This window comes from Podarcis vaucheri (genome assembly GCF_965113315.1).
Source record: "Podarcis vaucheri genome assembly, chromosome: 6".
In the NCBI taxonomy this organism is placed as follows: Eukaryota; Metazoa; Chordata; class Lepidosauria; order Squamata; family Lacertidae; genus Podarcis; species Podarcis vaucheri.
The window spans coordinates 69,460,959-69,480,596 of record NC_138764.1 but is presented as its reverse complement, the minus strand read 5'-3'; the positions used below and the strand labels follow the sequence as shown (position 1 = coordinate 69,480,596).

General features: G+C 41.8%; 1 protein-coding gene across 1 annotated transcript; it reads right to left on the bottom strand.

The window, feature by feature from the left end:
* Window positions 1-2,430: 2,430 nt before the first annotated feature.
* GUCA1B (guanylate cyclase activator 1B) lies at window positions 2,431-19,003 on the bottom strand. The gene is made up of 4 exons (XM_082227679.1): window positions 18,740-19,003; window positions 11,395-11,544; window positions 5,811-5,925; window positions 2,431-4,759 (listed from the first exon to the last, which is right to left on the bottom strand). The coding sequence occupies exons 1-4, from the start codon at window positions 18,941-18,943 to the stop codon at window positions 4,638-4,640; spliced, it is 591 nt and encodes a 196-aa protein (XP_082083805.1). The 5' UTR covers window positions 18,944-19,003; the 3' UTR covers window positions 2,431-4,637.
* Between the last annotated feature and the right edge of the window lie 635 nt (window positions 19,004-19,638).

The following is a 19,638-nucleotide window of genomic DNA, read 5'->3' as shown; positions in this document are numbered from 1 at the left end:
CTTCTTTCCCCATGAATCTATCTTCAATCCTCTCTTATTTGGGGCAACATCACAAAGAAGCACCAGCTATGATGAGCTCGTAGCTTCAGCTGGGATTTGCTCCTCCTAAGCTTTTGATGCCCACCTCCCAGTTTCCGAAATTAGCCTGATGAGAAATCGGATCAAGTCAATCCAATCTTAACAAGGCTATAGGTCTGGAAAATGGATTACAGAATGTTTCTGACATCGTAAGTAGCACAGGGGTTAAATCAAACTGGAGGGAGGGGGTCAGTTTCCTTCTTAGAGAACTAATGGCAAGATTCAATAAGAAGAAAACATCTCTGAAAAGTGCACCCATAGATTCTTTTTTGCAGAATCCCTGTTTCATAAATGACTTTAAAAAGCTTTCAGCTGAGGCCCTTTATTCTCTATTTTTAAATTTTATTTTATCCCACTTTCTTATGCCCCAATTCTGAGTGTCTCAAAAATAAACTTTTTTTTAAAAGGTGTTACTGTGTGTGTATGTTTGATGTCCAAAATGAATTAAAACAATTGTTTCAGTTCCACCCTATGGAGAAGCATTATTTTACAGTACTGGTTTCACTCCCAACAAATCACCATCTGTAGGCAAGGTTTGTTCTTCCTTTACTCACAGTAGTTTTTGGATCAAATCAAGCTATGATCGCTGGTTTGGATGTAACACAGAGGCAAGGATCATAGGCTGCTTCCTTTGCATGAGAGCCACGTGGCGTGGAGAGGAGCAAAGTAGGCACAGTTTCACTGGTACATGGGCTACCTCAGGGCCGGGAGCCAAATGTGGCCCTCCAAATCCCTCTGTCTGGCCCTTGGGACTCTCCTCAGGCCACACCTCTATCTCTCTAGGCCACACCCCTGACTGCCCGGTTCTGCATCTTCCTTGTGTAATGTAGTGGTTAAGAGCGGTGGACTTGTAATCTGGTGAACCGGGTTCGCTTCCCCGCTCCTCCACATGCAGCTGCTGGGTGACCTTGGGCCAGTCACACTTCTGTGAAGTCTCTCAGCCCCACTCACCTCACAGAGTGTTTGTTGTGGGGGAGGAAGGGAAAGGAGAATGTTAGCCGCTTTGAGACTCCTTCGGGTAGTGATAAAGCGGGATATCAAATCCAAACTCTTCTTCTTCTTCTTGTGTGATTATGCTTGGCTGGAAAGTTTTCATGAACTATGATGGTATCTTTTACTTGTTTGGATGGAGGATGACAAGAGGGGTGTATAGAAATTGACTTTTGTGTTGTCGGAATGAAACCTCCTGCACAAAGTGAAGAGCCACATCCACTGCTCTGACCACTTTTGCCTCTGGCCTCACCTGACACTGGAACGCGGTCCCTGGAAGGTTGTCCATGAGGGAATGTAGCCCTCAGACGGCAAAGCCAAGTTTATGGTTTACTATGAAGTGCGGACATGGCCTTAGTGTCCTTCAAGAATATCCAGCTTCTTTTGTGCTATTCCAGGCACAGAAGAAAGAGGTCCTTTTATCCCATATGTGCCCACTCGGCCACTTTGATCAGAGGAATCGGCACTTTTATAGGTGCCACATAATACCTGCACCGCAACTGTAAGAACTCCGTTGTCTAGGACAGTGACACCAACACTTCGGAACTCCCTGCCTATTGATATCAGGCAGACAAACGGAATCTGTTCTGGAAGTCCGTTTGACTTCCAAAATGTTCGGAAACCAAAGCACAGCTTCTGATTGGCTGCAGGAAGCTACACCAGACATTTGGCTTCCGAAAATCGTTCAAAAACCAGAACACTATTATTCGGGAGCCGATCTGTTCGGAAGCCAAGGCGTTGGGGATCCAAGGTACGACTGCATTCTTTCTGATGCCTGCTGAAGACATTCTTATTTAAAGAAACCTACCCAGTTGTTCAGAGAGTTTGCATGTGTTTTATTTTAGTCTGCTCTATTGTGGTTTTAACTTTATGTTTTAATTAATGGTTGTAAATCTTTGGTGATAGTTATATTGTTTTATCATTTGTGTAAATCACTTTGAGGTTTTTCCCCCTACAATGAAGCAGTATAGAAGTTGTATCTAACAACAAACAAACAAACAAACAAACAAACAAACACAATGCGATTAGAAAAATCCCATATTGTAAAAAGTTTGTTTGGTTGCAAGTGAATGAAGATGAAGAACGTTAACATACATAATAACACCTTTAGTGACACTTTTCATAAAAGATATATTTTCTTTGATAGTAGAGGCAAGCTTATTAGAATGTAGAGACATGTCAATCACACTTGTACTGGATTGCTGAAAACACTGGTTTTATTTTACCCACCCATGTACCAACCCCAATGCCCCTAAATGTAAGAAAGCAAACCAAGTATGTAAAACTCAGACACTAAAGAGAAGCAAAGGGTTTATAACAAAAGGCCACAGAAATATATATACATATTATTCCAACCTTGTACAGAGCGGATTTTGTCTTATGAGTCTGAAGAATAAGAAAATGGCAAATAAAATACATTCAAGGTAAGGTGAGAAAATTATTATTCAGGTGGTTTAGTTTAGCATTTGGGTCTTCTTATTGTTTTACACAATTCTACCAGAATATGCTATCTCTGACAGATGTAACAGACCCCTCCCATAATTACATATCTATGAATATTCAAAAATATTGCCTATATGACTTTATTTCTGGTGTTTCCACATGCTTTACAAATTGAATGTGCAGCCAAAGAGTTATGTGAAAATGAAGATATTGAGTGATCACGAAAATGATTGGTCCGTTGTGTGCTTTGGGCCAGACCATTCCATGCTATTGCTATACCGTCCAGTGACTGGGGTCAACACCACCAGGCCATTGCTAAGGGCCTGAGCCCTCACTAAGGAAGCACCACCAAATTCTCATTTGGCCACTGAGGCCTGGTGGTCCTCTCAGCACTGGCTCCCGCATGGCTGTGGGTGGCTCCTGTCATTTTAACCCCCTCCCCCAGTGTCTCTGGGGCTCCAATATAGCATCACTTGCTGGTTGGACCAGCTTTTTCTGTTGCTGGGCCTGCAGGTTATCAAGGCAAGAGGGGCACCTGTGCAGTGCCAAGTGCCCCACTAAACCTGGCACTGATCCTGGCTTGTAGTCTCTGGAAAGCTTGAATGTAATGCAGGCCACTCAAACAAATGAGTTCTTCTGTATTTGAAGGGTTTTAATAAATATAATACAATGTCACCTATTTGCTAATGAGCACTTATACCTAGTATTCACAATGTGCAATGGGCTCAGCATATGGAGCCTCACCTTATTTATTCACTAATTCATCTGCAAACCTTTAGTGCAAATGTGACAGATCTGCACTGCTTATTTCACAATTAGCATCATTTCTCACCAGAACATGCTGCCCTGTCACCATCCTCATATTCAGGCCTGGGCAGACATCATGATCCAGTACTCCAAACCATGGTTTGGCAATTTGGGAAGGTACCAAGTGTTCTCGCACTTTCTCTTCCCCCTCTCACCTCCATTGATGCACACTGAGCCACTCCATTATCAGGTTTCCACTAACCATGGTTTGTTGTGATGTCCAAAGATGGCAAACTAAGGGTAATACTTGCCTGCAAACTATGCCTTGAGACCATAGGCTTGCAAATCATTGTTTGGAGTTAGTCCTGGTTATTGCTAATCACAGTTTGCCCAAGTCAATAACTATGGCAAACCATGGTTAGAAGAAATAAGGAAAGGGAGTGGGAACTGCCACAAGAAAATGCAAGAGAGAGACAGCTACTGCAAGCGCATGATGTTATGTCACCTTTCTGATTTTTCAAACTGTAGTCTGGAGGATCATCTTAACCAGACCAACGTTTCCTCAATGACACTAAAATTCCTAGAAAAGGGTTCCGAAGAAGGATCTACCATGTAGAGGAATCTGCCCTAAGACAATCAGTGAGTTGACAGAGGGAAATAGACTCAGAACACAATAGGTGTATGATGCTATAAGTCCAGTATTCATAATATTCTGCACTTGGTCTAGTAAGAGCCTGTACTCCCTGCAGTCTCATTGCATATAGTAAATAGGTTCTTTTCCTGTTTCCAGTTCCATATATGCTTGGCTGTGAATTTGCAATGTTACAAAAAGTTGGAACATCTCACTTGCGATGAAACAGTCTCCAAATGGTTTAGGTTAGCAGCAGAATATTAACATCAAGTAAAACCCTTGGAACACACAAACTTAGAATCAGAACAAACCAGCCACATTCTCAAACTCTGTTACCAAAGAACTTCCTCTCTTCCAGCAAGTTCATCTCTTTCTCCTCAGACATAAAATAGCAGACATACACCTACAAAGAAAGCATTGTGACTTACTAATCAGATCATGTGCATCTGAGCATCAAATGACACTCAGTGTTCACTTTTGAGACTCTTCTAAGTCAGTCCCTTTTGATACCTGGACCAGCAAACAGGACAATATTTATGCATATGGTTATTTCCTAGCATGACTGGCCAGCCATGGCTCACATAGGTTAGTACCCGTGGTACTTTCAATATGCGTGCTTCACAGAGTTGCTGGAGAATGCTTTCGGTTAAGCAAATGATTCTAGAATGAAAGGAAGCACTCTCCATTTGGTTACAACTGGAAATGCAACACACTGAACCACCCGCTGCCCCACACCACATCCTTCCGGTCACGAAGTTTTCCTCCTCTGCTCAACAATCCATCCTCCTGGGTTCACATCCATTTGTAGCATCTTCATCACCCACTTGTCTTTTCGGGCCCCGTCAATGAATTCATCCAGAGAAAGCTGCCCTAAAGAATCAAAGCAAGGGAGACGTTTATCAAAGATGGAAGGGAACAAAGGAAGCATGCCCTCAAAGCTCTACCTATTCTGTACATCTGCATGCCAGCACTTGGGTCACTGCACCTCTTTGCCACCATGTGCTATCAGAGACTCTCCTGCCACCTACAACCTGCCATTTTCATTGTGGAGAGAGAAGGGAATGGGTATCCCCATGCTAGTGGGTCCCAAATGGTGCTTCTGCACTTATTCATTGTAGGAAAACAAGTTATCAGAATGTTCCAATGTAGTTGCTTCAGATTCTTACCAACCAGGACTATGAGTGTTGAGAGCATTTAAGTCAGCCAGAATCTCCTTAAGAGAGTTTTCACTTTCAGACACATTATTTGCTGAGTTCCCCCACCCCACCCTGCGTGCTCTTCAAACATTTTCAAGGGAGTCGTGAAGTGCCTGAGCAAGTCTAAAAGGGGAAAGCCAAGAGTAGGTGCTCAGGTGCAAATCAAACATTCAGATTTGGCTCAGCACCAGCAATGGTTGGATATGACGGTCCACAGAAAATCTGAGTAAAGGTTCAAAAATGTAGAAGCTTTTATGTAGACCAAGAGTGGTGGGACCTGTGGCACTTTGGATATTGCTGGACTCCCAGCTCCAACAATCAAAAGAAGATCAGTCTCAGCCAGCAGGGTCAAGGGGCAGACGTGATAGGAGTTGTAGTCAAGCCATGTCTGGAGGACTACAGGATCCCCAACCCTGATCTAGGGAATCATAGAATCGTGGAACTGTAGAGTTGGAAGGAACCATGAGGGTCTTCTAGTCCAGCCCCTGGAATGTAGGAATATTTTGCCCAACATGAGACTTGAACACACAACCCTGAGATTAAAAGCCTCATGCTCAACCAAATGAGCCACCCAGTGCCCTTACATTTTAGATGAGTTGACTCGGGCTGTACTAAAATGCATACAATGCTCCTTCCCGTGAGTTTTGGTGTAACCATTAATCATTGGAATGGCATAAGTATTACAGATCCAGACACTAATATCACCCAAGGTGTAAATTTCTTACCATCTCCATTCTCATCCACTAACTGAAATATCCTGTCCACAACTTCTTCTGGAGTGAGACGAGGTGTCCCTTGCTCTTCATCAGGCTGGCATACTTGCTTAAGCCTGTAAATAGACTGGAAGACAGAAAAACAACCATGTTTTTTTTTTAAAAAAACAAACAAACCCCTGCTGGTAAGAGAAGACCAGAAAAGAAAGCAACTTAAGTTTCCGAGACAGATGCAGAAAAATCTAATGAATATTTTGCTCACATTTGTAATCTGGGGAAATAATCTGTGCATGTCAGGATCTGAGACATCAGAAAATGGCACAGCAAGAGACAGCATGTCAGATGGGGTAGACATACACCTCCACCTCCTCAATTTCCTTTAGGTAAGTTTTGTTCATGGTCACTGAGTCAGAACCATCTTGAGGATTCGTATGTAAAGTCTCCCTGTCTGCTTTGCTGGGACTTCAGTGCAGTGTACCTTGCTTTCTCCTGTTGGTTGCACAAGGAAACATGCACCTGGGATGCTCTGAACAGAAAAACAGCTAGGAGGTGCTATTTGTAGCAGGAAGGGAGTGGGCAGCGAGAGAGGTTAAGGATTTACCCCTTCTCTATCCATAGTTGCCCTTCCCAAAATGACTTTTCCAGATTGTGTTGTGTTTTTTTTTAACAAGACCACTAGGCTATTATGAGATGCAATCACATGTAATGTATACCATTTGACCCATGCTGGTCTAAATTATGATCTAAACAAAATGCATTGCAATGCTGTTCCTGAGCTCCTTTATTCAGTGCACTGGGGAGGAAACAAACCAAAGGCTTGCTTGCCATTATGTGCAAACCAATGCTCATGATTTGTTTTTCTCCCAAACAGCTACTTTGGAAAGCTATGGTTTGTTTTAGGCATACCATCATGGTTTGTTAAGAGAGAAATGAACTATGAGTGCTGGTTCACACACAACAGCAAGCCAGCCTCTGTTTTTCTTCTTTCCCAGATACAAAAGAAAGGAGCAGAGAGGAGAAGCATGCTGCTCATTCACATTAAACCACAACTTAATTTAAACAGTACAGTACTTTAATGTGGTGTGCAGATTGGTCTCTGAAAACATGACAAGTTGATGGAGCTGTTGTGTGATTAAGGACTAAGCTCAATGGCCTTTGATCACTTCCAACTCTGTAATCACCCATCCTCCTCTAAACCGCATATTCTGTTTTCTTAGTCCTGTGCTTAGGATAGCAGTTCCATTCAAATGTAAGTGAAAATATAACTTCTGTATAAAATAAAAATCGAATGTGTCATATGACAAAGAGGTTGATAAAGATAGTGAGGAGCTTGGGGAACAAGACCTAAGAGGAAAGGTTGAAGGGGTTAGGTATGTTTAGCCCATGAAAGAGATGATTAAGAGGCTTTATTTATGATGATCGTCATCAAATATTTGAAGGGCTATTGCATAGATGATAGAGGAAATTTGTACTCTCTTGCTCCAGAGAGTATGAGTAGGTTCAAATTTAAATAAGGTATTTAGACTAAACATCATATGTTGTTCAAAAGTGGGACAAACTGCCTTAGAAAGTGCTGGGCTCTTCTTTATTAGTGGTTTTTAAAGCCAAGGATGGGTGGCCACTTATCAGGGGAGCTGGAGTAGTGGTTTTCCTGCCTTGGCAGGTGTTGGGAATACATTTGAAGTTCCTTCAAACTTCATGACTCTACATTCTGATGGATTTGTTGGATTATTTGTGTGTGTGCTTTTGCAGTTTTGGGGATTCTGAGTCATGGCCTCTCTTTCCCCTTCAGGCTTAAGAATTAGAATTCTCTTCTCCCCTCCTTGATTTTCTTTACATCTTTCAACAAGGGCCAGGCATCTCACCAGACTGTGGATTAGCCAGGGCATGACCCAGCTATGGCCAATTCTCTGCCGACCTTAAAACTGGGACTGTGAATCTGCCTAAAGCAGACCTCTTTGTTGGCACAGGTCATTGGCTGCTTATCTTCCTGATGCCTATGACTCACCAAAGGAATTATGGCTTTGTTTTACTTGAAGCAATTAACTACTGGATGCAGTTGGTCTTGGATACAGGAAAGAAAGAATGGCTAGTGTGATAAGTGCAATGGCTTAGTCCTGATTTCTCTCTCTATAATCCTTATTCTTATGTAATGCTAGCTGAAGCAAGAAATTTTTCCAATAAATTTCCAATCACTCCTTTACACTGTTTGCTCTTTGTTATGTACAGCATGCCGTGTGTGTAAAAAGAGCTCCTCAGATCACATAGCATTGTTTTTCTTTTCTGGTATATATTACCCAAAAAACAAAAAACAACCTAGCTGCATTTTCTCCATTTGGATTGACCCTGTTCTAATCTCCAGGGACCTTTACTTGTCCATTGTGAACATGAGAGTGCTGGATCACTTAAATGTACAAATTACTATTGGAATGGCATCTAAAAGATGAAGAAGTCAAATCAGTAATGATACATTGGGCTAAAGATATAGGACATAATATACCAATAGATGATTGGGGGAGGTTATGGAGAGAGGGAACAAATTTTACTGCCTGCACTGCATTAAAAGAAAATATAATGAAAATGATGTATAGGTGGTACGTAACACCAGTGAAACTAGCTAAAATGTATAAAACAAAAAATTAATGTTGGAAATGTAAAGAAAAAAAGGGCACATTTTACCACATGTGGTGGGAATGCAAAAAAGAGAAAGACTTCTGGGAAATGATCTATAATGAAAGCAAAAAAATGCTGAAATATACATTTCCCAAAAAAACAGAAGCTCTTTTACTGGGTATGGTAGGTACAGAAATTCATAAAAATGATTTTTAAAAACTGTTTTTATATGTGACCACTGCAGCAAGAATACTATTAGCCCAAAGATGGAAGCAAGAAGAAATGCCAACAAAAGAAGAGTGGCAAATAAAATTGATGGACAATGTCGAGCTGGCAAGACTTACAGGGAAAATTTGAAACCAGCGGGACCAGACTTTCCTAAAGGACAGGAAGAAATTTATATTGTATTTGAATTGTAGGATTGCAAGAAGTTTTGTAAGGAGAGCTATTCAAATTATTGTGAGAAGTATTAAGATTAGTTGACATACCATCGATTCCGGCGTATAAGATGACTTTTTAACCCCGGAAAAGAGGTTAAAAAGTCGGGGGTCGTCTTATACGCTGGGTATGGGTGGCGGGTGGCGGGCTCCGCACCGGGAGAAAGACTGGGCTTATGACAAACCCCCAAATTGCAGCTGCCAATTTTGGGGGGTCGTCTAATATGCCCAGTCGCCTAATACGCCCGAATCTACGGTATGATTGGATTTAAAACAATAAGCATAGTAATAAAATGCACAATTAGAAAGGAATTCAGAAAACCATCAGAAGGGGTTGATGGAAACCCTAGGCTATGATAGCCAAGGATTTGTTATGTAGTGTTGGAGATGTTGTGTTGAAAAATTGTGTAAAACTTAATAAAAATTGTATTTAAAAAAGAGAGAGAGAGAGTGCTGGATCAGGCCAATGGCCCATCTAGTCCAGCATCCTGTTATCACCATGGTCAACCAGATGCCTATGGGAAGCCCACAAGCAGGATCTGAGCACAACAGCACTCTTCCCACTTGTGAATGGAAACCCATTACCATCTCCTGTACTCTGTTCCTTCAGACTGTCTGGAATCCACTGCTATCTCTCAAGATTGTGTTGTCACCTTGTTTGAATACAGTGGTACCTTGGTTTGCAACCGCTTTGGATTACAACCATTTTGGATTACAACCCATTTTTTTTTTTATTACAACCAATTTGGGGGGGAGGCCCCATTGGCGAAAGTGCGCTTTGGGTTACAACCTGTTTTGGCTTACAATTGGACCTCCGGAACGGATTATGGTTGTAAACCAAGGTACCACTGTACTTTCGTCATGATCAGAAGCATTACAGGAAAGCCACTGCATCACACCCAACTTGTCAGTCTTTGATAATTTAGAAGAATCTGGATCCTTTCCTTGATACTGAAGCCCATTCCTTGTCACTACTCCTTCTGACCATGCACATAAAGTTAAGAAAGCATGACGTGTGCATATTAACATGACAGGCAAAAAAGTTAAGATTTTTACTTTTTACTGTCAATAACATCATTTGGGAAACCTCAGTGAAAGTGAACAGAGCAGAGCAAAGGCACCATTTTAAAAAAAAATCAGATTTCAAAATCCCAGTCCATTTCCAGGTCCAGTTAAAGTGCCAGTTTTAACCTTAAAGCCCTAGATGGGGTTGTCCAAAAGACCACATTCTCCCATGTGCATCTTCCCAAAAGCTTAACATTTTCATTGGAAGTTTTGCTCCTCCAGTGAGGGCCTTTTCAGTTGTGGCACCCTAGCTCTATAGTCTTTCCAGGGAGCCTTTCTGGCACCATCTTTGTGGCGTTTGGGGCACAAGAGGAAGATCGTTCTGTTCACCCAGGTATTTAAAATAATCTTTGTAGCCTGGATCAGGCTGAAATTCATACCCTGGGTGCTCCTACTGCAGCTTAATGGTGTGAGGGGGTCATTGTGGCATCTGCAGCCTTGATGCTCCCATGATGGGAGGAAGCAGACAAATTGTTTGGGATGATTGTATGATGGCTCTCTTTGGGAGTCCTCTGGGCAGCTGCTGCTGTCGCCCCTGATCTCTAAGCTTCCCTCCACCTCTGCTCCAAAGAGAGGCCTGTGAAGAGGATACCCCCAGCATTAGTGGTCCAATGGAGAATAACCAAAAGTGACCAGGAGGCCAGCAGCTTACCTTGGGAGGCAGTAGTGGGCACAGCAAGCACAAGAAAGGCCAAAGCAGCACTTATCTGCCCAGCCTCCCAACAGCAAGGGCTGGTGGACTGGCTGGCTGGGCTCCCTTGCCTGCTTGCTTGTTTACTCCGAGGCTGCCTCAGCTTCTGGTAACCAGCACCCCCCTGGTCAGCCCAAGAGGACCATTTGCTTGCAGAGCTTGTAGCCAGGGCTGCTGCAACAAACAGCTGTGCAAGCCTTTGGGAGGCAGAGACATGAGAGGGGATCAAAGGAGGGAGGGAAAGAAAGAGGGGCAGAGGCCAGTGTTGCCCGCAACACCACTGACCATCCTTCAAGGCACCCCAGGGTGCCACGGCACACTGGTTGAAAACCACTGCTGTAGGCAAAGACTGGCAGAATCAGGACACCCCCCCTCCCAGCTAAATGGGCTTTGGATTATGGTGCCCATTTTTCAATCTGTGTTTTAACTTTGAGAGTATTTCTTTATATGTACCTTTTGTTTTTATGATTTCATGTCCTAGGTTGCATTTAAATTATTTTGTTTTATGTATTGTAAAAAAAAAAGTTATACAAATGCTACAAATAAATGAAACAATTCAAGAGGGAAGGTGAGTGATCAACATCACAGGTCTCGCACTCACAGCAGCAGATCTAGTGTCATGACAGTGCCGGACACTAGGTTTCACATATCTCTATGGATGGCTGAAATGTCCCATTTTTGAGAAACCCCGCAGCAGTTCTTCAAGCAGGACTGGGTTTATAGAAGCCTCCAAACTCAAGTTATGAAATCAGACAGAGTGTCTGGCAGCGAATACTAAATTCCTACTCACCTCAACTATTTCTAAGAGCTCAGGTTTGTCTATGCAGCCGTTGCCATCCTTATCATATATTTTGAACGTCCACCTCAGTTTGTGTTCCAACTTCCCTCGTAAAACAAGATTCAGAGCAGCCACATATTCTAGGAAATCAATGGTGTTGTCCTGTGGATTAAAAAACATGGAGGGGTTAATTTGGAAAGAGTGAAGCAAAATGTAGAGCGAACTTGTCAAAAAGATCTTAAACTAATGGAAATGGAGTTAGAATGATGGCTGCATGCCATAATTTCAATTCCCTGATGAAATCTAAACCTAGTCATTATGATATTTACTCATGTGCTATCTACTTTTGTTTTCTCCTATAACCTTTGGCTGACATAATTACTCAATGTAATCTTAAAATCTCTTAGATTATCATTACCAACCAGTTGTGCCTTACGTCAGGTTTCTATATTTCCAAAAGGAATCCATTCTTCACTTAGTGCTTTGTCCCAGGAAGCATTTGTGCACCTTGAATCCTAATCGCAAGAAGTCTTTGTGGTAAAGTCCTTCCTGAGGCCAGATCCCATCTCCATTTCTGGAGGCAGCAGCTGCCCAACATTTTGTAGCAAAAATACAGTTTATGTTATCAAGCACACTACCTTGTGCAGATTCCTGTTATCAAATGAAGTTATCAAGTACACTTCTTCATGCTTGGCACCATGTGTCTGCATGCACACACGTTTATCCACACACCAGGTCTTATTATTGTGTCTAGCATATGTTATCTTCTGACTTGTTTTCAGTCTTAGGATAGAGGGAGAAAGCTGGAACCCTTCACTATATTAAATGTAGCAGTAGGCCTTATTTGGATGATTTGTAAAGGTCTCCGAGAGAGAGCTTATGTGGTCACCACCCCTGGTGTAATGTAAAAGATCATTCACATTTGAATCAGGGTGTCTTCTCACTTTTTGTGTGTGTGTTCTATATTCCAAATGATCAGCATGGCTACAAATACTTTGTCAGCTATTTAATGGCTGACAGAAGGCAATATTTATTGCCTTCCTACTGTGTTTCCTACTGAGAAGAGAAGACTCCCTGGAAAAGACCCTGGTGTTGGGAAAGATTGAGGGCACAAGGAGCAGGGGATGACAGAGAACAAGATGGTTGGACAGTGTTCTTGAAGCTACTAACATGAGTTTGACCAAACTGCGGGAGGCAGTGGAAGACAGGAGTGCCTGGCGTGCTCTGGTCCATGGGGTCATGAAGAGTTGGACACAGCTAAACCACTAAACAACAACACTGTGTTTCACTCTCACAAGCTTCATTCTTGCCTAATGGTTTTATTGTTTTTTTGTTAAAGACTATATATTGTTTGAAAACTTACTTTAAAAGGGGGGGGGACCTTTGGAATTGAAAGAGTAGTTTCTACTCTTCCCAGTGATCCTGTGATACAACCTATTTCAGGATAATCTAGTCTAAAGAGTTCCTTGGGTGTGGCAGTAACCCTGCAATGGGTGATCCAGTGTCTAAGTATTTAAGTTTTAGATTCTAACAAGGATAATTTGAAGATCTTTTAAAATTGATTCTTATCACAAAACTCAGCTAATAAAAAGTGACTTTAATTACATTTGAATTTTGAAAATAGTTGCGGATTAGACCTTTAATCTCAGAACACAGCAGACACTAGTGGTTTCTGTGGAAGTGTGCAACGATTCCAAATGGTGCAATCGTCTTTTGTATATTTGAAACAACAGATGTGGACTTGGGCTATGTGCAAACTATACCTTAAAAGCACATTTGAGCACATTCTTTCCATTTAAAGAATTCTGGACACTACAGTTTTCTCTCACATAGTGAAAATTCCTAGCAACCCTTAACAAACTACGATGCTCAGATTTCTTTGAGCAAGGGTGCTTTAGATATGCTTTGAATGTGCTTTAAAAGTATAGTGTGTGGTACACAACCTTAGCATTTTTATACCTTATTGTCACTGGCATTCTGTCCTCCTTGCTTCTGTGTGGCTGTGCTGAGGTCATGTTTCCATTGTTTATCTAATCCTATATGAAGTGTATAATCCCTGCTTACTCTTTTGACTTTCTTTTCCTTACTTGGCATATCTTCTTGACTTTTGACCCTGCACTATTGACACCTAGTTTCCTTGATCTATATAAACCTGATTTGACTTCACTATCTTGATCCTCTTCTGGTGCTGATACACAACTTTGCTTCCCATGTCTGACTTTCTGGCTCCTATTTTGATGTCAGTTTCCACATCCCTCTCCCTACACAGAGTACCAAACACCTGACACCATATTCTATATTGACAAGTACATGAACGGCCTGCATGGATTAGTTGACCTGAATGGCTACATGAATGGAGAGTTATTCTCAAGAATCTTCTCCACCAAAGGTTCCATTCAGACAGAAACTGAATCGGTTCATTCAGATGGCAATGAGTGCTGCAAAAAGGGGCACCCTATTTTTTAAAGGAAGACTGTGGCGCCAATTTGAGTGCTGCTCTCTCTTGCACTCTCGCCCTGAAAAAGCACTTTTTTTCAGGGCAAGATTGCAATGCAGGTCACTTGACTCACCTGGGAGCATGTTGCAGAAGACGCATGTCCTGGTTTTTGAAATGAAAAAGTTGGACGGCGTGCTGTGTTTTAGAAACACTTCATACAATTATTTGTTTGTATTAACATGTTAGATAGAAATCACAGATTGCATATGCTATATTAAAAACCACAGGTTCTGCCATTGGAGGACACTATGTAAATACAATGGTACCTCTGGTTATGAACTTAATTCGTTCTGGAGGTCCATTCTTAAGCTGAAATCGTCCTTATCCTGAGGCGCGCTTTCGCTAATGGGGATTCCTGCTGCGCACGTCCCTCTGGCGCACGATTTCCGTCCGCATCCTGGGGCAAAGCTCGCAACCAGGAGCAGCTACTTCTGGGTTAGTGGAGCTCGTAACCTGAAGCGTTCATAACAAGAGGTGTTCATAACCAGAGGTACCACTGTACAGAATATAGTGCCTTTTTCTTTGGTTTTAAAGAAGCACTGGAAGTTTGGAAACCAATGTATTTTTGCTTATTCTAAATCTTAATTGGCCCTCTGCTTGTCAGCTTCAAATGTAGCCTCCATTTTTGTTTGTCTTAATCTGGCCCCAAGCATTGGGAAAATATTGTAGAACTAATGATAAATCAAAATGAATCCACCACCAACGCACTATTATTTTGTCAAGGATATGTTGCAGAATACACCTGTAATAAAACTCCTAAAGATAGGAGGTGCCTACAATCTCTATGTCTGGCTTTCCTGTTCTTGTCCTGCATACCATTTAACTATACTGAACAGGAACAATGGACAGTATCCTCCTTCTCAAAGCCAGTCTTTGGAATCCTGACTGAAGAAGAGAGCAGGAATCATTATTGACAGAATCAGGCTTTGTGAGATAAGGATTAGAATAAGTAGGGTAGGCAGTGTACCTGCTGTAGCACCCTCCATAACTAGTCGTCAGGCTGTTTTTTGTTTTAGTTTTTCATTACATCCACGCAGCTCTCTGTATAGCACAATCTTTATTTAAATTTGTATATGGCCAAATCTGATTGAAGCCAACTTCCCTCAAGAAGAAAAGTTATAGAAGCTTGCTTTTCCAGTTCTTAAGCGTTGTAGGAGCTTGCTCTTCCAGTTTCTTAATTGTGAGCCATGCAGTGATAGGTCTGCTATAGCTTCAATTAGCTGGGCTTGATCTTCCTGCCATTAAGATGTATGTGAACTGACCTCAGGGCTGAACATATACTTATGCTAGGTAGACCATGGTGTCCTGTCAATCATACAATGTTCTCAAAATTGGAGCATACACCTAAGACAGTTGGGATTTTGCCAACCCCCGGAGCTTCCATTTACTATGAGAAATAGCAGAAATCGGCCACTAACATCTTTAAGTGTCTTTACAAAGCTTAAAGTGATTGCCAGCCCAGTCTAATGGGTAAGGCTTAAGCTAGAGGGGTGCGAGCAATAAATTCCTCTGCAGTCCCCAAAGTGCATTTCATCATATTTCTTCAGATAGAATACACTGCTTTCATTGCTGTCAGCTTTGAGCAGTGCACCTCTGTGCTCTCCTTGATTCCTATGGGAATTTTTCTGCCTCTATTCCCCAAGCCAATGTCTCACGGCTGGCCCAGAGGCACTTAATACAGAACTGTATGGAAATTCTTGCACTGCAAGCCAGTTCGAGCTGATACCAACACTGAAACAATCAGATCAAATTCTACTACTCTTAAGAGTGGAGCACTTTTTTATAAGATCAGGCCATGCAAAAGCCTACACTCCCATTCATCTCTCTCTTGAGGTCTGTTCACTTTTTATATTTCAGGCACAAACCCCCAAGAGGGCCTTCTCGGTAGTGGCGCCTGCCCTGTGGAACGCCCTCCCAGCAGATGTCAAGGCAATAAACAACTATTTTACTTTTAAAAGACAACTGAAGGCAGCCCTTTTTAGGGAAGTTTTTAATGTCTAATGCTGTATTGTTTCTAATATTCAGTTGGAAGCCGCCCAGAGTGGCTGGGGAAACCCAGCCAGATGGGCGGGATATAAATAATATATTATTATTATTGTTGTTGTTGTTGTTGTTGTTGTTGTTGTTGTTGTTGTTAAGCTGGTATGAAGGATGGCATCCAACAATGCAGCTCTGCTGGCACAACAGATTTCTATGAGCACACAGATCTTGTGCTCAAGTGTCACTTGAGAATCTGTTTGACTACTGTGAGGACAGGATTCTGGACTAGATGGGCCATTGGCCTGGTCCAGCAAGCTCTTCTTATTCTCTTAACGTCTTCTTCCTCTCCTCCAGCCTTTGTGCAGCCTCGAAATCAGCTCTGGAGAACTGGGGGCAACTAAGAAGCAACTCCTACAGCCTAGCTGGTGCCAAACGTATTGCTCTGCTTTCCTTTGGAGCACATCAGCAAGGCCAAGACGTGGGAGTCTTGTTGTCTGGCCTCAAGGAGGTCACTTCAGTGCTGCTAATATAGCAAAAACAACGCAGGAGGCAGCAGTTACGAGTTACCAGTCTCTGTAGCCACAGCAGGTGCTGTGAATCTCCAGTGGCTTGACTTCACCTTGGAGGCACACTCCATTGTTTCCTGAGATGGGCAGCATAGCTGTCAACTTTTCCCTTTTCTTGCCAGGAATCCTATTCGGAATAAGGGAATTTCCCTTTAAAAAAGGGAAAAGTTGACAGCTATGACGGGCAGATGCCAACAAAAACAATCTATGGTATCCAATTGCATATGCATATTTCTTTCCCCTCTGCTCTTACCCTTGCTGTGAATTAGTTAAAGCTTGCATTCAGTATATGCAGTTGTACAATGTCAAACAAAAAAACACCCAACATACAAAATGCAAATCCTAGAATATTCTTCCTAAGGACATTTACCTCTCAACTGTGTTATCCATTTGAAACCTGTTGCCCTGAATTGGTGCTTTCCTGCTGGAAATTTCCCTTGCCATCAAAGCACGTGATAATTATGTGTTGGAAGTAGCAGGAGTTGGGCGTGGTCTCCCACTAAGCTTTACTCAGCGAGTAGACCCATTTAAATTAATGAACATGGCTGAGTTAGACCTATTAATTTCAGCAAGTCTACCCGGAGTAGAATTTAGTTGATGACTACACCTCATTTTTAATTAATTGAGCCGGTTTTGTGATTAGTTTAATTCACTCCCACACTGCAACTCAGCCCATCTAAGTTGAAACTTCTGAGAACGTTTTGAGTCACAACTTGGATACAAGCTGCATCTTTCATATGTCCAGTTCAACACAATGCACTCCTTCTATGTCTATATAGTGGTACCTTGGTTTAAGAACAGCTTAGTTTACGAACAACTTGGATTAAGAACGCTGCAAACCCGGAAGTAGGTGTTTTGGTTTGTGAACTTTGCCTTGGAAGCAGAACATGTTCCGCTTCCTGTTGAGTGTGTTCCATTTGTAAATTGAGTTCCCCACTGCAATGGGGAAGCACGCCTTGGTTTAAGAATGCTTTGGTTTTAAGAACGGATTTCCAGAAGAGATTAAGTTTGTAAACCAAGGTACCACTGTATAGTGCTTCTCTTCCTGGAACAGGGAAAATGAAGTTAAACTGATATGAATTATCATGACATTTACAAGAAGTGTGTAAGATAGGTATGGAGGTTGGCTAAAAAATATCTTCAATATTTGATCTGTACTTGAACAATAATAAAAATGTTTACAGGAATTTCAACAACAAAATGATGTTCTGGCTACCGATTCTTTGTTAGTTACAAAATGACTCGTCCTAGTGGTGCAGCAATAAAACCATTAGCAGATCTGCAAAGCTAAGCAGGGTCCAGTATGATTTCAAATTGGATTGGGGGGGGGCTGCGTGTTGATATTCCTGCATTGCAGGGGGTTGGACTAGATGACCCATGGGGTCCCTTCCAACTCTACAATTCTATGATTTTATGATCTAAGGCCACTAAGTCAGCAGAGTTCCTTCCTCTCGCTGATGTTTAGAACATAGTCAAGTGACATCTTATGTAACAATAGTCAGTGTGACCTTGCAGTGACTGCTATAAACCACTCTCCTTCCACTGTGCAGTGACAACAGGCTGTTTCATCAGAAAATCATTTCACTACCCAGATAAATGATTATCATAAAAATATTAAAGTTATATTAACGGCTACAATTGAGAGAACCCCTTTAAATGTGTCCAGCTTTGTTTTCCTGAAGGTTGTTCACTGTGTATCGTATTGAATCTGATGTACATTTCACAAGTCTTTAGACAAGAGTGTAAAATGTAGGTTCCTAGAATCTGACAGATAAATCTAAGGTTCAAAGAACCAAATTTTGGGGTGGGGTTGGGCTGGAGGGAATACTGAACAAAATTCAATTTTATTGGTTAACTCTTTGTCAAGTTCTGGAAATTATTACCCACCTTCTGCAAGTTCGGCGCATCAGTAACTCCTCTGAACAAATAACACTTAACAAATAAGGTCTAGTCCAAAGGAAAGATCCACATTTAAGGTGCAATTTTGGGGTGGGATGCAATCACATACCAGAAAATTCAGGTTGTGCAATTAAAGTTGATTTGGAGGTCTTGCGCAACATATCCACTTCCTAAAAAGATCTGGAAAGTGACAGGCAGATAAAATGGGGAGTGTGGAGTAACCCATGTGTGGTGCAATGAATGCTCAGTAAATATCCAACATTGTTTAACCTCCCTGAAAAGAAATCCAGAAGTTGGTTCAATAAGCAAGTTGTCTGGAAGCTGCCTCAGAAAAGAATGGAAAGTGGCTTTTCTTCTTTCAATATAAATCTAAATTAAATTAAATCAAAAGCTTTTAAAAACAGCAAATGCTTACCCCATTCTTATCAAAAGCTCTGAACATGTTCTCCACATATTCCGCTGCCTCCTGATTATCCTGTACTCCGAAGAATCGCTTGAATTCATGCATGAAAAGAGTCCCGCTTGGACATTCCACCACAAACTTCTTATACCATTCCTGCAGTTCAGCCACATCAATCTCAACTTGTTCCCCCTCCTCATTTGTTAAGCGTTGTCCCATGTTGTTTCACGAAATGGAAGTGGTGGGATTTTTCCCCTTCTCCTCTTTCAGCTTGGTATTTTCTTTTTAAAAAACTTACAATGTGAGTTTTCTTTTTCTTGCTTTGGTGAATATTGCACGATTATGCTGGGCTGCTTCTCCTTAGCATTTTTCCTCTTCTTTTTACCCGTCTTCCATGCAGCGGCTACTCAGCCTTCCAGTGTCATTCTCATACAAGCGCAACTGGGAGTGGATCCCCTGAGTTAATCCAGCACAAGATAAGAAAGTATAAGAACATTAGGAGATTCCCCCATACACGTCACAGAGACCTTCAGAGGTCTCAGGTCAATGTCTCATTTAGAAGTGTTTCCCAAGTAAGGTCACTGGGGTCTCTGATGCCAGTCTAAAGACCTGAAAGCTCCCCGTTAAGACTATTTATAACACTTTTCTGAATGATTCTGCGTTTGGAACATATCAAACCTATTGCAGGTGTTCTCAGTTGTCGTCACAAATACAGGTGAATGGGGTTGCTTCTCTTAAATCATATTAAACAACAACAAGGAAAGATTAAATGTAAAACACCATTATCTATACGTGGACCCAACATTGCTGTGGATGTAAATTTATAGTGTATCTCCTACTGTCTCTGTTCTATGAATCACGATGTAACTATGTACTTCTGAAAATCAATTGTCATTTTCAAATGTATGCAAATC